Here is a 15840-nt window from a genome sequence, read left to right as displayed (position 1 = left end):
TGCCATACCTTAGTTTCCACTGAATTGACGCCACTGATTGCTCACGTTTAGCTTCTAAGAGCTGGTCAGGGCGTAACCTTTGCCTGAAGGCTGATTTATGGTTCCGCGTTACACCGACGCAGAGCCTACAGCGTAGGCTCTGCGTCGATTTAACGCAGAACCATAAATCAGGCTTGACGCATGTCTACATGAGCAGCATAATGTGTTGACACGCTTTGCCTATGTTGTACTTAATTCACCTGTTTGATATTAGTTACGTGTTCTTGGCATATCATTTCTAAAACCATTGCATTCTCACGCGTTTTAGAGGTTTTAGAGGTTTTATAAAAGCCCGACTGCAGCACGACTTTTCCTCCTTTTTTCCCAGAATGCTGCGCGGTCGGGGTCGGTGTGTGCGCTGTGTGTGGTGCTGATGCTGCGCTGCCCGGGAGGCTGCGAGCATCCTCCAGCATCCTTCCGCGAGAGGACCGTCACCAAGAACTGGTCTCGACGTTCGCAAGAGCAAAAGATTGGGAAACCCAGGATGTTTCCACCGCTTCTTTAATAGATCGCTTCTGTTTTTAAAACATTTTTTTTTAGCCTAGTCTGAAGCGGTATTTCGACGCTGGTATTCTCTCCGCGCCTCATCCTGCATCCTTTATGCACAGCACGCTGCTCCGGTCTCCCGTGACAAAATACACGTCCGTATCCGAGCAGCATGTCTCTCTCCGGTCTTGTTCACTGAGAGGTATGGAAGCCAAACAACACGCCATAAAAAGCCTAAAAAGCTACCCTGAGATCGGCGGCCGGAGCCTGGCAGCCGCTGCCGGAGCAGGAGGAGGAGGAGGAGGAGGAGGAGCAGGGGACGGTGGGCATCGTGCCGGCTCCGCTGAAATGGAGATGGAGGTGAAGATCCAGAAAGCCATCGACTTCAAGGCGGAGGGTCATCGCTGCTACAAGGACAAGAAATTCCGGGAGGCGATTGGCAAGTATCACCGGGCGCTGCTGCAACTCAAAGGGATGCATGTGGTGGACGGGACGACGGGCTCCGAGGTCAACCTGCTCACTCAAGCCGCGGCCAAGCTGACCGAGGAGCAGCGGAGAGCCGTGGAGAGCACCGAGATCGAGTGCTACGACAGCCTGACTGGTGAGTCCTGGGCCGCAGCAAAACAATCCCACCTGTGCTGACGGCTCTGTGCGCCGGTTCACCGGGTTCACCGGCCAGAGGCTGCAGCTGTTCCTGCAGGTGCATTCACTCCAGGGGCGAAAATCCCGTTTCATAGTTGGGGGGGGGGACAATAAACAGTAAAATTTTAGAGTTTAAATCCAGTGGGGGACAAGGAATAAAAGTTTTAGCCTTCCTATAATACAGCATTTTGACATTTTCATCTCTATCTCGCAAACAGGCAGAAGACCTTTCTTAGAGCAATACAAAACAATGGTATTAGGTGGAAGGTGGCAATAATACAGCACATCTGACATAATACACTGCAAAAACCCAAAATCTTAACAAGAATATTTGTCTTATTTCTAGTTAAAATATCTCATTCTTAGTTAAAAAAAAAAACCATTACACTTAAAACAAGACTCATCACTGGAAAAAAACAACAATTTTCACCTGTTTCAAGTAGATTTTCACTTAAAATAAGTAGAAAAATCTGCCAATGGAACAAGATTTTTTTGCTTGTAATGAGAAGATAAATCTTGTTCCAATGGCAGATTTTTCTACTTATTTCAAGTGAAATTTTCCTGAAACAGGTGAAAATTGTGTTTTTTTTCCAGTGATGAGTCTTGTTTTAAGTGTAATGAGATTTTACTGTTTATTATTATTTTCGATTTCGGTTTCGGCCACAAATTTTCATTTTGGTGCATCACTACTAAATACTACTGCATTGTTCCAAAATTATTAATTCTGTCTCAAATTATTCTAGGGGGGGACAGCTTTACTAATGGGGGGGACTTGTCCCCCCTGTCCCCCCCGGGATTTTCGCCCCTGATTCACTCATTTCAAGAGGCAGGTGAGGTAACACCAGAGGTAGGCTATACAATGTTTTTATGTGTAAGAGGACAAATTGTGCTGGTTTGATGAGAGTTTAGGGAGGGATTTGGTCGCCGGTACATTAACATATAGCCATGTCAGGCCGTTACACTGCAAAAACTCAAAATCTTACCAGTAATATTTATCTTATTTCTAGTTAAAATGTCTAGTTTTTAGTCAAAAAATCTCATTGCACTTAAAACAAGAGTCATTACCAGAAAAATAACTTATTTGACAATTTTCACCTGTTTCAAGTAAATTTTCACTTGAAATAAGTAGAAAAATCTGCCAGTGGGACAAGATTTATCTTCTCATACAAGCAAAAAATCTTGTTCCACTGGCAGATTTTTCTACTTATTTTAAGTGAAAATTTACTTGAAACACGTGAAAATTGTATTTTTTTCCAGTGATGAGTCTTGTTTTAAGTGTAATGAGATTTTTTAGACTAAAAATGAGACATTTTAACTAGAAATAAGACAAATATTCTTATAAGATTTTGGGTTTTTGCAGTGTAGTCATAACGGAAGAGTAGCTCAATGCCGATATTCAAGATCTTATTTTAAATTATTGATCTTGTTTGTAGCTCACTATTGCACAAGTCTAAGAAAAAAGCATAATAAATAAAGTCAGGGATAAGATTCCTGTTTTCAATATTTATGCATGAGACAAGTTCACGCTGTTGTTGTGTTATAACATCTGCATTTCACATGGAGTCTGAGCACAGCAGTGATGTAGAGTTATGGGTTTATTAACACCATTCTGTAGAGACTTACTACAGGTTCCTCAGTTCAATCACTCTGTTGTTAGAGCCAGCTTTAATTACTCCATACTGGTGCTTATAACATGTTCAAATGATCAGTATGCTTATAACAAAAGTAGGGATATTTGTTGTCAAACTACAGGTTTAAACAATGACTATTTATACAGTTATTTCACACTTAACTGTTTCAAAATATCAGAAACTGATGCATTTTTTCCCAAAGGCTTTTAAAAAGAAAATCTGCTAATATGACTAATGGGTTTCTTTCATTTTCTCATGTATCACTTTATAGAGTGTTAATTACAGTTTATTTCTAATCTAATCTTGTTTTGTCCATAACACTAAACTACTGAACACATGAAATATTCGTTGTATTTTAATCCATTAAGTTCTTCCTATAAACAAGGATTTTTTTCTTGAAAACTGTATGGAGACATCAATAATGAATCATGAAGAACAATTACTGGCAATGGACCATTTACAGAATAGTCATGGTGATTTTCAAATGTTTTGGTGCTCCTGTGGTCAAGCGGACATTAAATCTTTGTTTCAAAGATTAAGAATGAATGTTAATGAGTTTGATACAATGATATAGGATGATACAAAATTACAAAGACAACTAATGTCCTCTGTTATTCTTTCCTGTGTTTTACTCCACTTGCATGAGGGTTGTAGTAACATCATGAATTACTCTCAGATGCTGCTTGGCTGTGTTTTCTTGTAATAATTAGACAGCAGTGCACAATGTGAACTGCAAGGTCTATTCATCTTTGATGTCTACAGGACACTGGAGACAATGCTGATTAATAGTGCACAGTACAGTAGTTTACCTAATTAACTTTATATATTATATACCATTCATCATAAGCTATGTGATAGTTGTAATTTTGGCAGTTTCTGTCAGCTTGTATTGGAGGCCTATTCTTCTTTGTAACATTAAGAGATTGTCTGGAGCTAGTAAGGGAGGTCAGTGTGGCATGAAGGAAGGACAGATGAAGGAGTGCTACTGAGAGGGTAGAGATAGTTTAAAATAAATAAAGGATGGAAATATAACAATAAGAGAAGGAGTGGATTGCATGCGCCTTGTGACAGGGCTCCATATTTACCATGGCAAGCTCCACTGGACTTTTTCCTTTTTGATGTTTTAATAAAGCTCATGTCTTCCTCTCATCGCTGAATTAAGTTATCATGTTGAAACTCTTTTGATGCTCACTAGTCTTATCCTTCTGCTTAGGATGCATACTCTGGTTGTTGGAGTAAGGTAGAACTCTTCATGCATTGTGTTTCTTGACATCAGTGGTTGTCCTCCTGTGTCCAGGTTATTATTCCAGAAGGGTATCTGAAGTCTTGCAGGGAATCTAAGGCATGGGCTCCAAATTTGGAGCCAATTTCTATTTAGGTGGCTCTTCAGGATCTACCTCACTCTACTTGGTTGTTATGGACTTCCTTGTGGCCTCTTATGGTTCTCATTTGACTGAAAGACTCCAAAGTGTTTGTAACTGCCCAACATATCTGGATTGTCAGACAATGATACTTCAACCCCCTCCTTTGTGTGTATTTTTCCCTCTGTGGTGCTGTTCAACCACAAGTTTCTTGTCCAAATGACATTGCAATATCATTGCCAAATGTTTTTGATCAGTCTTGGCATACAACTTGAGGTCGCACGTGCGAGACTCTGGAACAGCTGTCTGTAGCCTCTGTTTGTGATGATATTATTGAGATGATTCAGGCCAAAGCAGAGCTGGCAGCAAGGACAGGCCATCTCTTCTGTAAAAACTAACCTGATGGCAGCTTGTTCAGTTGGCTTTGAACTGACCTCTAGAGCTCAGTTCAAAGCAATTTAATGCCTCCTATGTGAAGGGTCTTTGTGTCTCTTAGACGTAGAGATTCAACCATTCCAGTAATCATGTGTTTTTTATTCTGTCTTAGATTTTCTTTCAGTCAGTCAAGATGGTGCTTGTAGCCGGTCTATTTACTTGCATTACCGTCTTAGGCTTCACTCATGCGTGGAGCTATGTGTCCACTGATCTTTGCTTCTTCCATGTTGTGCAGAGGCAGGTTATTTACCTGTAGTCTGATGGCATTACCCTGCTATACATTAATGGAGTCCATCAGCTTCTTCAGTGCAGTCCCGCTCTTCATACTTGAGATTTTGTCTTGAATGACAGTTCCTGTTGTGAGATTGCTGTGGTTAGCACTCAGACCCATTATCCATGGAGCACTGTCATTATATAATGCCTCCTTCCCAGGATTGTTCAGTCTCTGCCCCTGGTTCTATTGTTCTATTTTCATGTTGTTACCACGCATGTAGCCAGAGCTGTGAGCCTTTGTTTGGCAGCCTCAAATGTGAACACTCTGTTGTATTTCTTGAGTTCTTTCCTCGTTGCACCTTTTTGTTCATCTGACTAACTTATAGCTGTCGTTTTTTTTTATCTCGGCTTACAGTTACAAATCTTATATTGTCAGATATTACAAGTGACGTAGTAGGTTTTAAATAATGAAGTAAAACAAATGTGAAAATGTTCACTCAGCGCCGAAAGCCCAGGCCTCAGGCTGGTCTGAACACTTGGTGTTCAACAATGATTTCGACTTGTTGTTCTGCAGTCTGCTCATGATTTTTATTTATTAATTAATTAATTTATTTCCCTGCAGTCACTCTGCAAGAGTCGGGTTACACCCTGAGCAGGATGTCAGTCAATCACAGGAGCATACAGAGACAACATAATTGTGTGCTTAATATAGAAACAAAAACAAAAACAGAATAAACAGACATGGCAGACTTGACAGCAGAGGTCAACACACCCCAGGCTGATTTCAGGGACTGGCATTTTATATTTAACATTTGTCAGAAACGGGTTTCTGTGAGGTTCATGTTGACTTAAACAGTCAGTGAATCTGTAGTAAAACAAAAAGGCAATTCATAAAAAAATAAATAAAACCAAGTAAAGGTAATCTTTGTAACTATAAGATAACCATGGTGAAAAAAAAAAATCTTTCCTCAGAACTAAATGAAACACTGGGTGTGAAATTGGCTGCAGGTGTTTGTTGTGATGTCCCACCTGGTTACCCAGAGTTCTGCTGGGCAGGCAGCGGTCACCGTGGTTATGGGCAATGAGTTGCCATTTCATTGGCTAGCTGTTTTTGGCTGACGTGTGACAGAAGCGCTACAAGCAAACCAGAACCAGTCGTACGTGTGTGAGGGATTTGGTGTCAGCAGCTCTGCCTGAGTGCATGTGTGAGGTGTGTCTGTGTGTGTGTTTGTTTGACTCTGCATTTACTGGCCTGAGGAACGGCAGCTGGATCAGGTGATGCAGAAAATCTGAGTGTATGCGTGTTGAGAAATGGGAGTTGCTTCTGCCTTTCATACCTTTTGCTGACATTGCTAATTTATTTTAAGCACTTTTGTGTCCATGTGCAACGGTGACTTCATTGCAATATTTTCTCATGTGCTGTATTTTGTTTTAACAAGGACATGCTCTCCCTGTTGCCTTTGTGTCTCGTGCATCAGAGAAAAGATTATTAAAAACAATGTCCAAAGTATTGTACTTAAAACCCAGTTTACTCTATTATTTGACAATGTTTTAATTAAAAATGTTGAAAAAAATCCATTTGATGATCTCATCGTAAGGCAGATAGTCAACTGAACTACTGCAGGAATTAAAAACAATTCATCAAAAAGAAAAAGCTTTTCACTGGTGTTTTGATGGTGGTGAGTTTAACTGAAACACACATGCAACACCACTCACTGATGTTCAACCGAGCTAAGATCCAGCCACTGATAACAACATCCCATTTGATTGTCATTGTCTATAAAGTCTGGAAGTAAAAATGAACACATACACTGTCATTGTACATCAGTGGGATGTGAAGGCATCAATACTTGAGTTCTTATTTTTCCAATAAATTTTCATTTTCCTGCTAAATTTAATAGTATATACACTTTCTTGCTCTCATATTTAAAAAAGAGGCTGAGTTCAACCCACATGGGTGGAAGCAATTAGAAATGGCTCTGCCTTGGACGTAACAGGACATGAAAAATAAAAGGATTAAAATTAAAAAACATTTAAACATTTACATTTAAAATTCTGTCACAGACAGATATTTTACCAAGACAATGTTGAAGTGTTTTTGATTATTCTTGATACAAGAGCTGGGAAAGGCTCTGGAAGACCCCTGTCATACTGGATAGGAATAAGCGGGTGTAGATAATGGATGAATGGATGGATTCTTGATTAAAGTAAATAAAGTAAAATTAACATACTACTGATGGCTGTGTTTCATGTACAGTTTCTTTTCTCACTCAAAGAATCTGCAGAGGTTGAAAACGACGATTCCTCCTTCCAATATACCTCAAATGCTGCATGATATCAAGAAGAGCCAGTAACCAGAGACATGAACGAAAGTGAATCAGAAACCGCTGAATACAGAGCAGCAAATTACTCCACATCCCTGGTCTTGTTGAAACGTTTGAAGTTGTTGGTCATAAGAAATATTCTTAGAAAATAAGTACAGAAAAGTATTGAAGTTACATAATGCCTGGTAAAAAAAAGTCACACTCTTTAATGTTTTGTTGGACCACTTTTTGTAAGTTTAAAATGCTTTATTAGGAAGAGGCATTATCATCATTTTGATAATAAGATGCCACATTGCATCACGTAATTCATTAATACTTTTATTTATTTTCCTCCACTGTCATCCAGAAATCATTTACCCCACCTTTAACGGTTATTGACTGATGTATTATATTTGACACATGTATTATATTTGTTTCTTAAATGTCTGCACCACCCCATAATCAAAACAATAAGATAAAGTTTTATACAATAAACAAAATCTAAAATATTATGAAATTACTAAATGAAATAAACCAATGTAATCACAGAGATACAAAAAAATATAAGTTAGAAAACACTTAAAATAAAAAAGGGTTCTGTAATGGCTCTCTATGTATGAAAATGATTCGATCAGATGACCTCAACCTCGATCTCCCCAACTGAAGCACCCCAGATCATAACACCGTCCACACAGACTGACTGCAGGAAGTAGTCGGGACCGGTTCCTCACTTCATCTGCTACTCTTCTCACGCCAATGCCACATTGCTCTGGATCATCAGATCTCATGACCTTTTCCATTGCTCCAAAGTCCAATCATTATGCTATCTAAAAAAGACCAAAGCCTTCTTTTTCCAAACCTCACTCAATAAGTGATTTTTGAAATGTCACAAGCTGTTCAGTTTGCTTGAAGAAGGCCAGTAATTGAACCCTTCTGAAACAGACTAACACAAAAACTGTGCTTTCTGGCACGGCAGCTTAAGGAATGAAAAGCTGCTGTATATAATGTGCCAACACAAAACATATTTATTTTTACAATAAATGATGGGTTATACACTTACTTTTTACCTTTATACTTCACACCCTGCATTGTTTCCCTTTTATTTGAGTAAATAAGGTGCTTCTAGTTTTATCCAAGGTTATGTACTTGTGCTTGAGTAAAGATTCTGGGTATTTTTGCTGATTGTGCTTATAAAACCCGGCCTTCCTGCCATCTATCAAGAGCATTGCCACTCACACAAGGATAGACATGTTTTATCATAGAAGAAAGGTGTTCTCCCTGAACAACTTTGTATTGATTTACAGTCACCTTTGGCTTTAAGGGGACAAGTATAACAAACAGAGTCATCAAAATGTCTCTCTCAGAATAACAGACACAATGGATGGATTCACTGTGGCTGTCAAGCATTGAGGTTCACTGGAGTACAGACTCCTTCTCCTGACCCTGTAGCATCGTAGAACAGCTCATATGGTTTTTGCACCATTAAACTCTCAAAGTGTTTGTGAAACCCTTCTACTACTATTACATCAACTACTACTACAGTATCCCATTTTGCATAACTGTCAAATTTTATCCCCCATCATCAGTTTTGTTGTTTCTATTGAAATCACAGGCCAGGGAAATCTTTATGACAGGATGTCATCTGTGTCTGAACAATAAGTCTTCCTACATAGTCATTCAGATTTCTTCTTCTTGCACTTTTAATAGAAAATCAGAATCACATTGGCCTGTTTGGTGTCTTGTCACATAGCACGACTGGATGATAAGTGAATAATTGCACCTTGTGTTGCAATTGTACAACAGCAATGGCAATTATCATGCTTCTCCGTTAATTTTTTTCTGACTTTTACTTTACTTTTCCACATTGTTCTGTTTGTCATTCATTAAGAGAACAATGACAGATGGTGGCTGTTGTATATGCCCGCCTTATTGAGGAGTCTATGTATCACTTTAGGGGTGTATGTAACCAATATATGTAATAATTGACCAAAAAAATATTATTATTTAGTCTGAAATGTATATTAGGCCTTTAAAAAAGTCCAAATTGTTTTTGACATTTTATGATTTTATCGATTATGTTAATTTGCTGACCACAAAGACGTGTACAACAGCTTTTTCAAGGAAAGTTTTGATTATGTGGTGCTCGAGAGCGCAGAAATTGACATATCAGTTATGATGCATTTGGCATTTTAAAGTTAAATGGGTTACACCACTAACGCCATTCGTGTGTGTTGCTGTTCACACGGGTGCAACATGTTAGCCGGAGGGAGATCTCCTGCCAGATCGCCTCACCATCCATCCACCCATCCATCCACCCACCACAAACACACAGAGAAGGACACACAGAAATAACAGATGTGACTGTACTTCGTTTGCTCTTTTTCCTCGCTATGACGAATAGCAGTCTTCAAAAAGGTTGTTGCTTACACCAAGCAATTACAAGCAGAAATTTGAAATCGGGTTTAAATGTACATTAGAGAGGGAATAAAAGGGAATAAAACTGGAGGCGCGATGAGTTGATCCCATATCAGAGGGATGAGACTAACTTTCTATTAAATCCTGCTCGTTCTGATCTCTGCCTGAGATCTGCCTTTGTTCCTCCACACTGCCTCAGTCTGTGAATGAGTCATAAGTCAAAGCCTTGGGGGAGACGCAGCAGGAGGCACGAGTAAAATTGTTTGTTTCATAACACCAGCCACCTTTTTGTTCCAGTGATGTAGCTCAGTGGCTCAGCTACGCATGATGATGATCCAGCAATTTCCACCTGCTTTGTTCTGTTCAGATAAAAAAAATGTCAATGCAAAGATGATAAAAGCATTGATAGTAAGCATTAAGAACAAAGTGAAAAGATAATTTGTTTTTATATGCCGGAACTGTTTTGGCTCTGGATAATTCATCCTAACAAGACAGTTGCTGTGCGGTAATGAACAGCATGAACTTCTCCTGATAGTGTTTGTAGAGTCCTGCTGGGATGTTGTAAGTGTATAAGGCCACTCGTGCTGCTTTACACGTTTACAACCTCACAGGAAACAATAACTATCATGTTCAGTTTTAATTTCCTTTGTTGAAGGAGAAGATTATCGTTATTGTCTTTGGAGAAGGAAGTAACATTTACTGAACATATCTAAAAGCAGCAGTTTAAACTTTACAAGACCAAGCCCACTGACCGATCTCTTGATTTACCGACCAATGTTTCCCCTCCGCGTGTAATCACTGGCCGATAAATGGGGAAGCTTGATCAAGCATGACATAACATGGAGCACATGAGAAACACCAGATGCAGAGCACATAATTAACAGCCTATCGCAAGTTATAACTCGTTATCATGTCAAACATATTTCCACTTGTGATTACATGTAATAAATTGTCTGATTTGTTTTAATTTTGAGTTTTTCCATATTCATCCCCCATATTGTCCACATTGTAATCACATGATTGGGAAAACATGGTACTCTTACATGATTTTAAAAAGAATTAGTGTTACAACATATCTAATATTTTGACAGAATAAAGAAATTCAGCAAAACTACATCAGTATAAAATACTGACACCAAATTCAGAGTCTTCAAAGTCATGTAAACATCATGCACATCCCACTGGCCTTACATGGGAATTTACATGGGTTTAACACATTTACTCCATAGAAAATTTCCAAAACTACATGTATCCCAAGGAAAAATTCTAATTTACACATATGTTTCATATATTTCACTTCACTTTCAAACATCAACATCAGGCACACATGTAGCCACCTAGGATTCTATTCGACTGTATTCGTAATAATTTCATTAAAGGAACAATATCCTGCTTTATACAGATTCTGCATATGCTAACTCACGTACTGTTGAAAATGACGACTTTGATTACATTTCTGCGATCGCTAACACGTGTGCATATATCTACGCTGATGATAACTTTCTGGATGAGTCATGGATGACCTTGAAGATTTGGGTGATCGCTCCTTCTGGATGCTTCAGGATCTAAGCAATGCCTCGTCCACTAAACACTAATCTTGAGTTGATGTGTTAATGTAATTTATTACCAAAATACCTTGAAAGGATCATTATCTTTTAAGTCAACATAGTAAATGTGAACAGATTATTTCCTTTCATAGCCAGACATAAAGCAGCAATGGCCTGAAGCCCATTGGTGCTGTAAGTTTGCATCTGAAATCTATAAATTAATATTCAGCTGCTGAATGCAGCATTATGTTCACCGCTCATAGTCGGCTACTTTTTTTCGGCTGTTTGGTGCAGACAAATGTTCTTTAGAGATGAGGAAATATTACATCTAACAGTATGCAAAGTTATTTCATCCAGTTTTAATGTTGATTAGAAGATGTTTCAAAATACAAAACATTTGAGCCTCTATTAATCTTTCTCATGAACCTCTTTAAAAACCTTTGGAGACGTTCACAAAAAACAGTGTTGATTCAGAGGCTCAAAAACATCTGACTGGTGTCATAAATGAACTTTTGGACCATGACATTGCGATTCACGAATCTTAAAATATAAAGAGCCTGTTGGTGACATGAACATCAGTTACTGGTGGACCAAAAATAAAATGCCTGTACATGACAGCCATAAGACACGATGCTATTGCTCCATTTCCTCAGCACATGACAGCCTTTTAACCCAGTCTTGTTTCAGATGGGGGGGGGGGTGCTGGGGTTATTTTTGAAGAACATCAGTGATGTGTAACACCACAGACGGAGAGATTTCTCCAGTCCACTCTGACACACTCTGAATGTTCACTAACACGCATTGAATGTTAGAGAACATTCAATGCCCACTTCCAAAATCAGAGAGGAGAAAGCTCCTCCCTTTCATCTCCTGCCAGCTCCGTCATCTGGGATGTGGTGAAGCGAATGATATAAATGCAAGAGAAGGGAGTCAAGATGAAGGCGATGGAGAGAGGAAATGTAATATATAGGGGTAAAGATGTGGAGAAGGGTTGTATAAGCAGCTGGGAGTAGGAGGACTCCACTGCAGGAAGAGGGAGGACAAAGAAGAGAGGTGCCATGTGAGGGTTAGAAGGGGGATGGGAGGAGGTTTGGTTGTTTTTTTGGTTTTTCTTTTTTCTTTTTCCTCCCTCTGTGCATGTATGCCTGCCATTGGAGGGATGGCCAGAGCAGAGTCATGAGGACACTGAGTGCCAGAGCCGCAGATGGCACTCCCTCTACTGTACCACACTGTACTATCCTCTTTCTACCATACCTATAAATTACCTCAAATCAACGCTTAAAAATATAGGATTTGGAAATCAGGGAAAGGGTTGAGGCTGTAGAGCAGGAGGATGTATATCTTTAAACCAAGCAACTGGACACCACTTATAAATATGATGTCATCATAAGAGAGAGGGAGGGCTGACAGTGAGAGCGAGAAGGAGAGGAGGAGAGTAGGAAAGTGCTGGCCTCTGTGACCTCCACATTGCAAAGTGAGCGTTGTCAGCGATGCCTTTGTTTTGTTGATGTTCACAGTTCAGAGATCCAATTCAGACAAAACTGATTTACACAAAAGCTCTGACACTTAACAGTGAATAAAATTGTTAATTTGTCAGGGAAAAAAGAAGGAGACAAGCAAGAAGATAAGAGTGTTTATACTTCCAGAGTTCAAATCTTTAGGATAATGTCAGAACATCACAGAAGAGATATTTGCGTTCACCTATGAGAATGAATGGTTGAAGTAGGAGAGCATCCCAACCAGTCCACTAGGACTGCTTCAGGGTGTTGAACAACATCCAGATTTTTAGCAGGTATTAAGTTTTAACGTTAGTAGGATGTACATCAACAGCAGTTCTGCAGGTTTTTGGTCCTTAACCAAACCAAGTTCTCTGGTGTGCCAAAAATGATGGTGATCGCTCCCCCTTTATGTTCCCGTCATTGTCCAGAGCAGTACACTATCATTATGGTCCTGTGGAGGTCATCAGCAGATTTGTGCATACCTTGATGAGAAGTTTATTTTGATCCCTTCCTTTAAATCAGGTGTGTTGGTGAAAGGAAACCTTTAAAATGTGCAGGGCAGGTTCCTGGGGACCTTCACTGGGGAACACAGGTCTCAGCTTTCAGTTGTTCCTGCTCTGCATGGAGTTTTGGTCCTTCTGATCTTCTTACTTTCTACATTTAGTCTTGATCTTTCTGGTGAACCCTTTGTTCTGTTTTTAATTTAGCATTTGCTTGATTTTCTGTTTTACTTTTAAAGTATCCTGATTGTTCTCACCTGTGTCTCTTCGGGCCCTGTTGGCGTGTATATATATTGTCCGGGAATTTTTCCTTCATCTATCTGTCCATCTATCGGGTTGCCTCTTGTATCTTCGTGTTATGCACCTCTGTCATGCTTTATAGTTTTTGGTTACTTTGTCCACGTTGTTTTAGGTGTTGTGCATATGCTACTACTACTACTACTACTACTACTACTACTACTACTACTACTACTACTGTCATTTAGCAGAAGCTTTTATCCAACGTGGCTAACATCTGAGAGAACAACACAAGCAAGTAATCATGTAAGAGAGTCCAGCATGGATAAGTGCTGGTCAGACTGCTGAGAGTCCAGTTGGTCCAGGTGCTGCCATGCCAATGCTGGATTATTTATTTTTTATTTTTTTAAAGGAGCTCTCCGTTACCTTGAACAGGCTGTGTGCTGCAAAATGTGCTGCAATTCGGGCCCAAATTTCCCGCGCTGGGCTGCGGATGTGACGTCACATGACGCTGCATGCGCGTTCTCCCCGTTCTCCCGTGCCGGCTTCACTGTTGGCTGCAGTACCCCCAATGGCCGTCGTGGTGAAGGGTGGCACTAGAGAGTCTCATTTCTTAAAAGGAGCCTCAAGCTCCTTTAAGTGTTCCCTTCCCACCCAACACAACAGTCCCTTTATACAAGAAAAACTATGTCTTAAAAGTCACCATCATACGATCATCTCTTCATAGTGCGTGCAGCTTACTCAGTGCTGAGTCATGCAAAGAGCTGGACAAATCTTCTAACTCATTCTGATGAGCAATGGAGTTAACTAGATGCAGAAATGCTCCTTAAAGAGCTGAGTCGCTAGCTGTGTGAGGCGCTTTTCTTTTAGACCTAAGAAATAATTACTGCTGCATTTTGGTTCCTCAACTCTATTGAATGAAATAAAGCTGGGATGTTTGCAGAATTCCCACATTCGCTATGGGAAGACTCTTCAGCGGTTTATTACATTAACTTTTCTTGTGACATTGATGTGTATTGTGCATTTTAACATTTGGGATTGGTAAAATTCTTCTCTGAGATGCACTGACAGCTGTGTGAAATCATGCACAAATTGAAAGTGTCCCTCAAAGCTTTTTATAGCCCCTGTTTGAAAGTCATTACATCAGCGAAGGGAGAACTGAAACATGTACCCTTTTCCTGACACCCTCACAGAGACCCAGAGAGCTGCAGAATATTCATCCTCTGTAAGCCATCAGTAATGAGAATTTGCTAAAGCTATTTACGCCTACTTACACCCCCTGCTCCAGTGGACAGTGCAGAGTAAACCAATTCACTGTTAACATTTATCAGCAGAGTCCTGGGACAATAAAAAGGCAGGCTGGCTGTTATCTGAATTCTCCCTATTCAGCCCGCGCGGGCCTGAGTCTGAATGCTCTGTTACGGGCTCTGATGGGTGCTGACATTGAAAACTCGTCCTTCTTAAATGCTGCTTGTGACTGTACTGATATAAACAGGCAAGCTTCGAGTCCGTTTTGCAGATCCAGCATTTCCCCAGAGTGGAAAAGGTTGACCAGTTTTGATACTTAAAAACCTGAGCTTGCTGGTTAGACTCCAAACACAGAACAATCACATCTGGAGCTCATGCTTGCTCTCTGCTGTAGTCGGCGGGAGGTTGTGATCTGCCGTTACTTGCCATGTTTACAATGTTCTCTACCTCAGTCAGGATTGTTTGTACCTTTACTGTCACTCAACATATGGTGCTTTTTTTTAAGCTGATTTGTGCAGGTGCCGGCAGTCCTGCTGTTTTCTACATTTGATTGGTTCAGGTTTAGGGGTGTAACGATACACTAATCTCACGATATGGTACGATACACGATATTGAAGTCACGATAACGATACGATACGATAATATAGCAGTATTTTTTTAACAACCTTGAATGAGGAACATAAGACTGGAAAAAATGGTCTTTATTTGAAAGACACAAAATGCAAAACAATGCTGTGTGTTTGCCCTATTGTTACAGTTTGTAATGCTTTATAACTGTTTTAAAGAGAAAGCCAGGCCAACCATTTTCCACAAACTGAACTAAAAGTAAATGTCAGGTTTGCATCATGCATCTTCAGTTTCATACAAGTAAAAATATTTTACCACAAACTGAATAGTTTCTCTCATGATTTTACTTTTTTCTTTTCCATAAATTTAACAACTAAAATTAAATAAATAAAAGTAAATAAATACATACAATTTTACGCTCACCTTTAAGTGTAAGAGGAGATTTATTTTCGTTAAGAAGGTTATTTTGGTAATCCAGGGTTCATTATTTTATAAATATATTCTTTATATTCTGATGTAAATCAGGGACTATAATTACATTAGTCAGTTTATCTGTAGTGATTAGTCTGTTTTAGATTGGGCGGAGTGATACAGCACTAGGTGCTATGTTGATGTTCTAAAATCCTACACTGTTGAGGGACATTAAAGTACACTGGAACTCAGCAGAAGTTTTCCCGTGTTTATCCTACTCACGACCCGAAAAAGGTTTAATTTAAT

At 39.6% G+C, this 15840-nt stretch overlaps 1 protein-coding gene across 1 annotated transcript in view; it reads left to right on the top strand.

Annotated features, from left to right (window-relative positions):
* Positions 1–398: 398 nt before the first annotated feature.
* Positions 399–15840, top strand: part of ttc9b (tetratricopeptide repeat domain 9B) — a 39773-nt gene continuing 24331 nt past the window's right edge. Inside the window, exon 1 of the mRNA XM_061719411.1 lies at positions 399–1126. Coding sequence (XP_061575395.1) covers positions 640–1126 — 487 coding nt within the window. The 5' untranslated portion in view covers positions 399–639. The remainder of the gene's footprint in view (positions 1127–15840) is intronic.

The sequence above is a fragment of the Cololabis saira genome, chromosome 4 (assembly GCF_033807715.1).
Source record: "Cololabis saira isolate AMF1-May2022 chromosome 4, fColSai1.1, whole genome shotgun sequence".
NCBI classification, from domain to species: Eukaryota; Metazoa; Chordata; class Actinopteri; order Beloniformes; family Belonidae; genus Cololabis; species Cololabis saira.
Note: the sequence above shows the minus strand (reverse complement) of the source record. Positions and strands in the feature narration are given on the sequence as shown.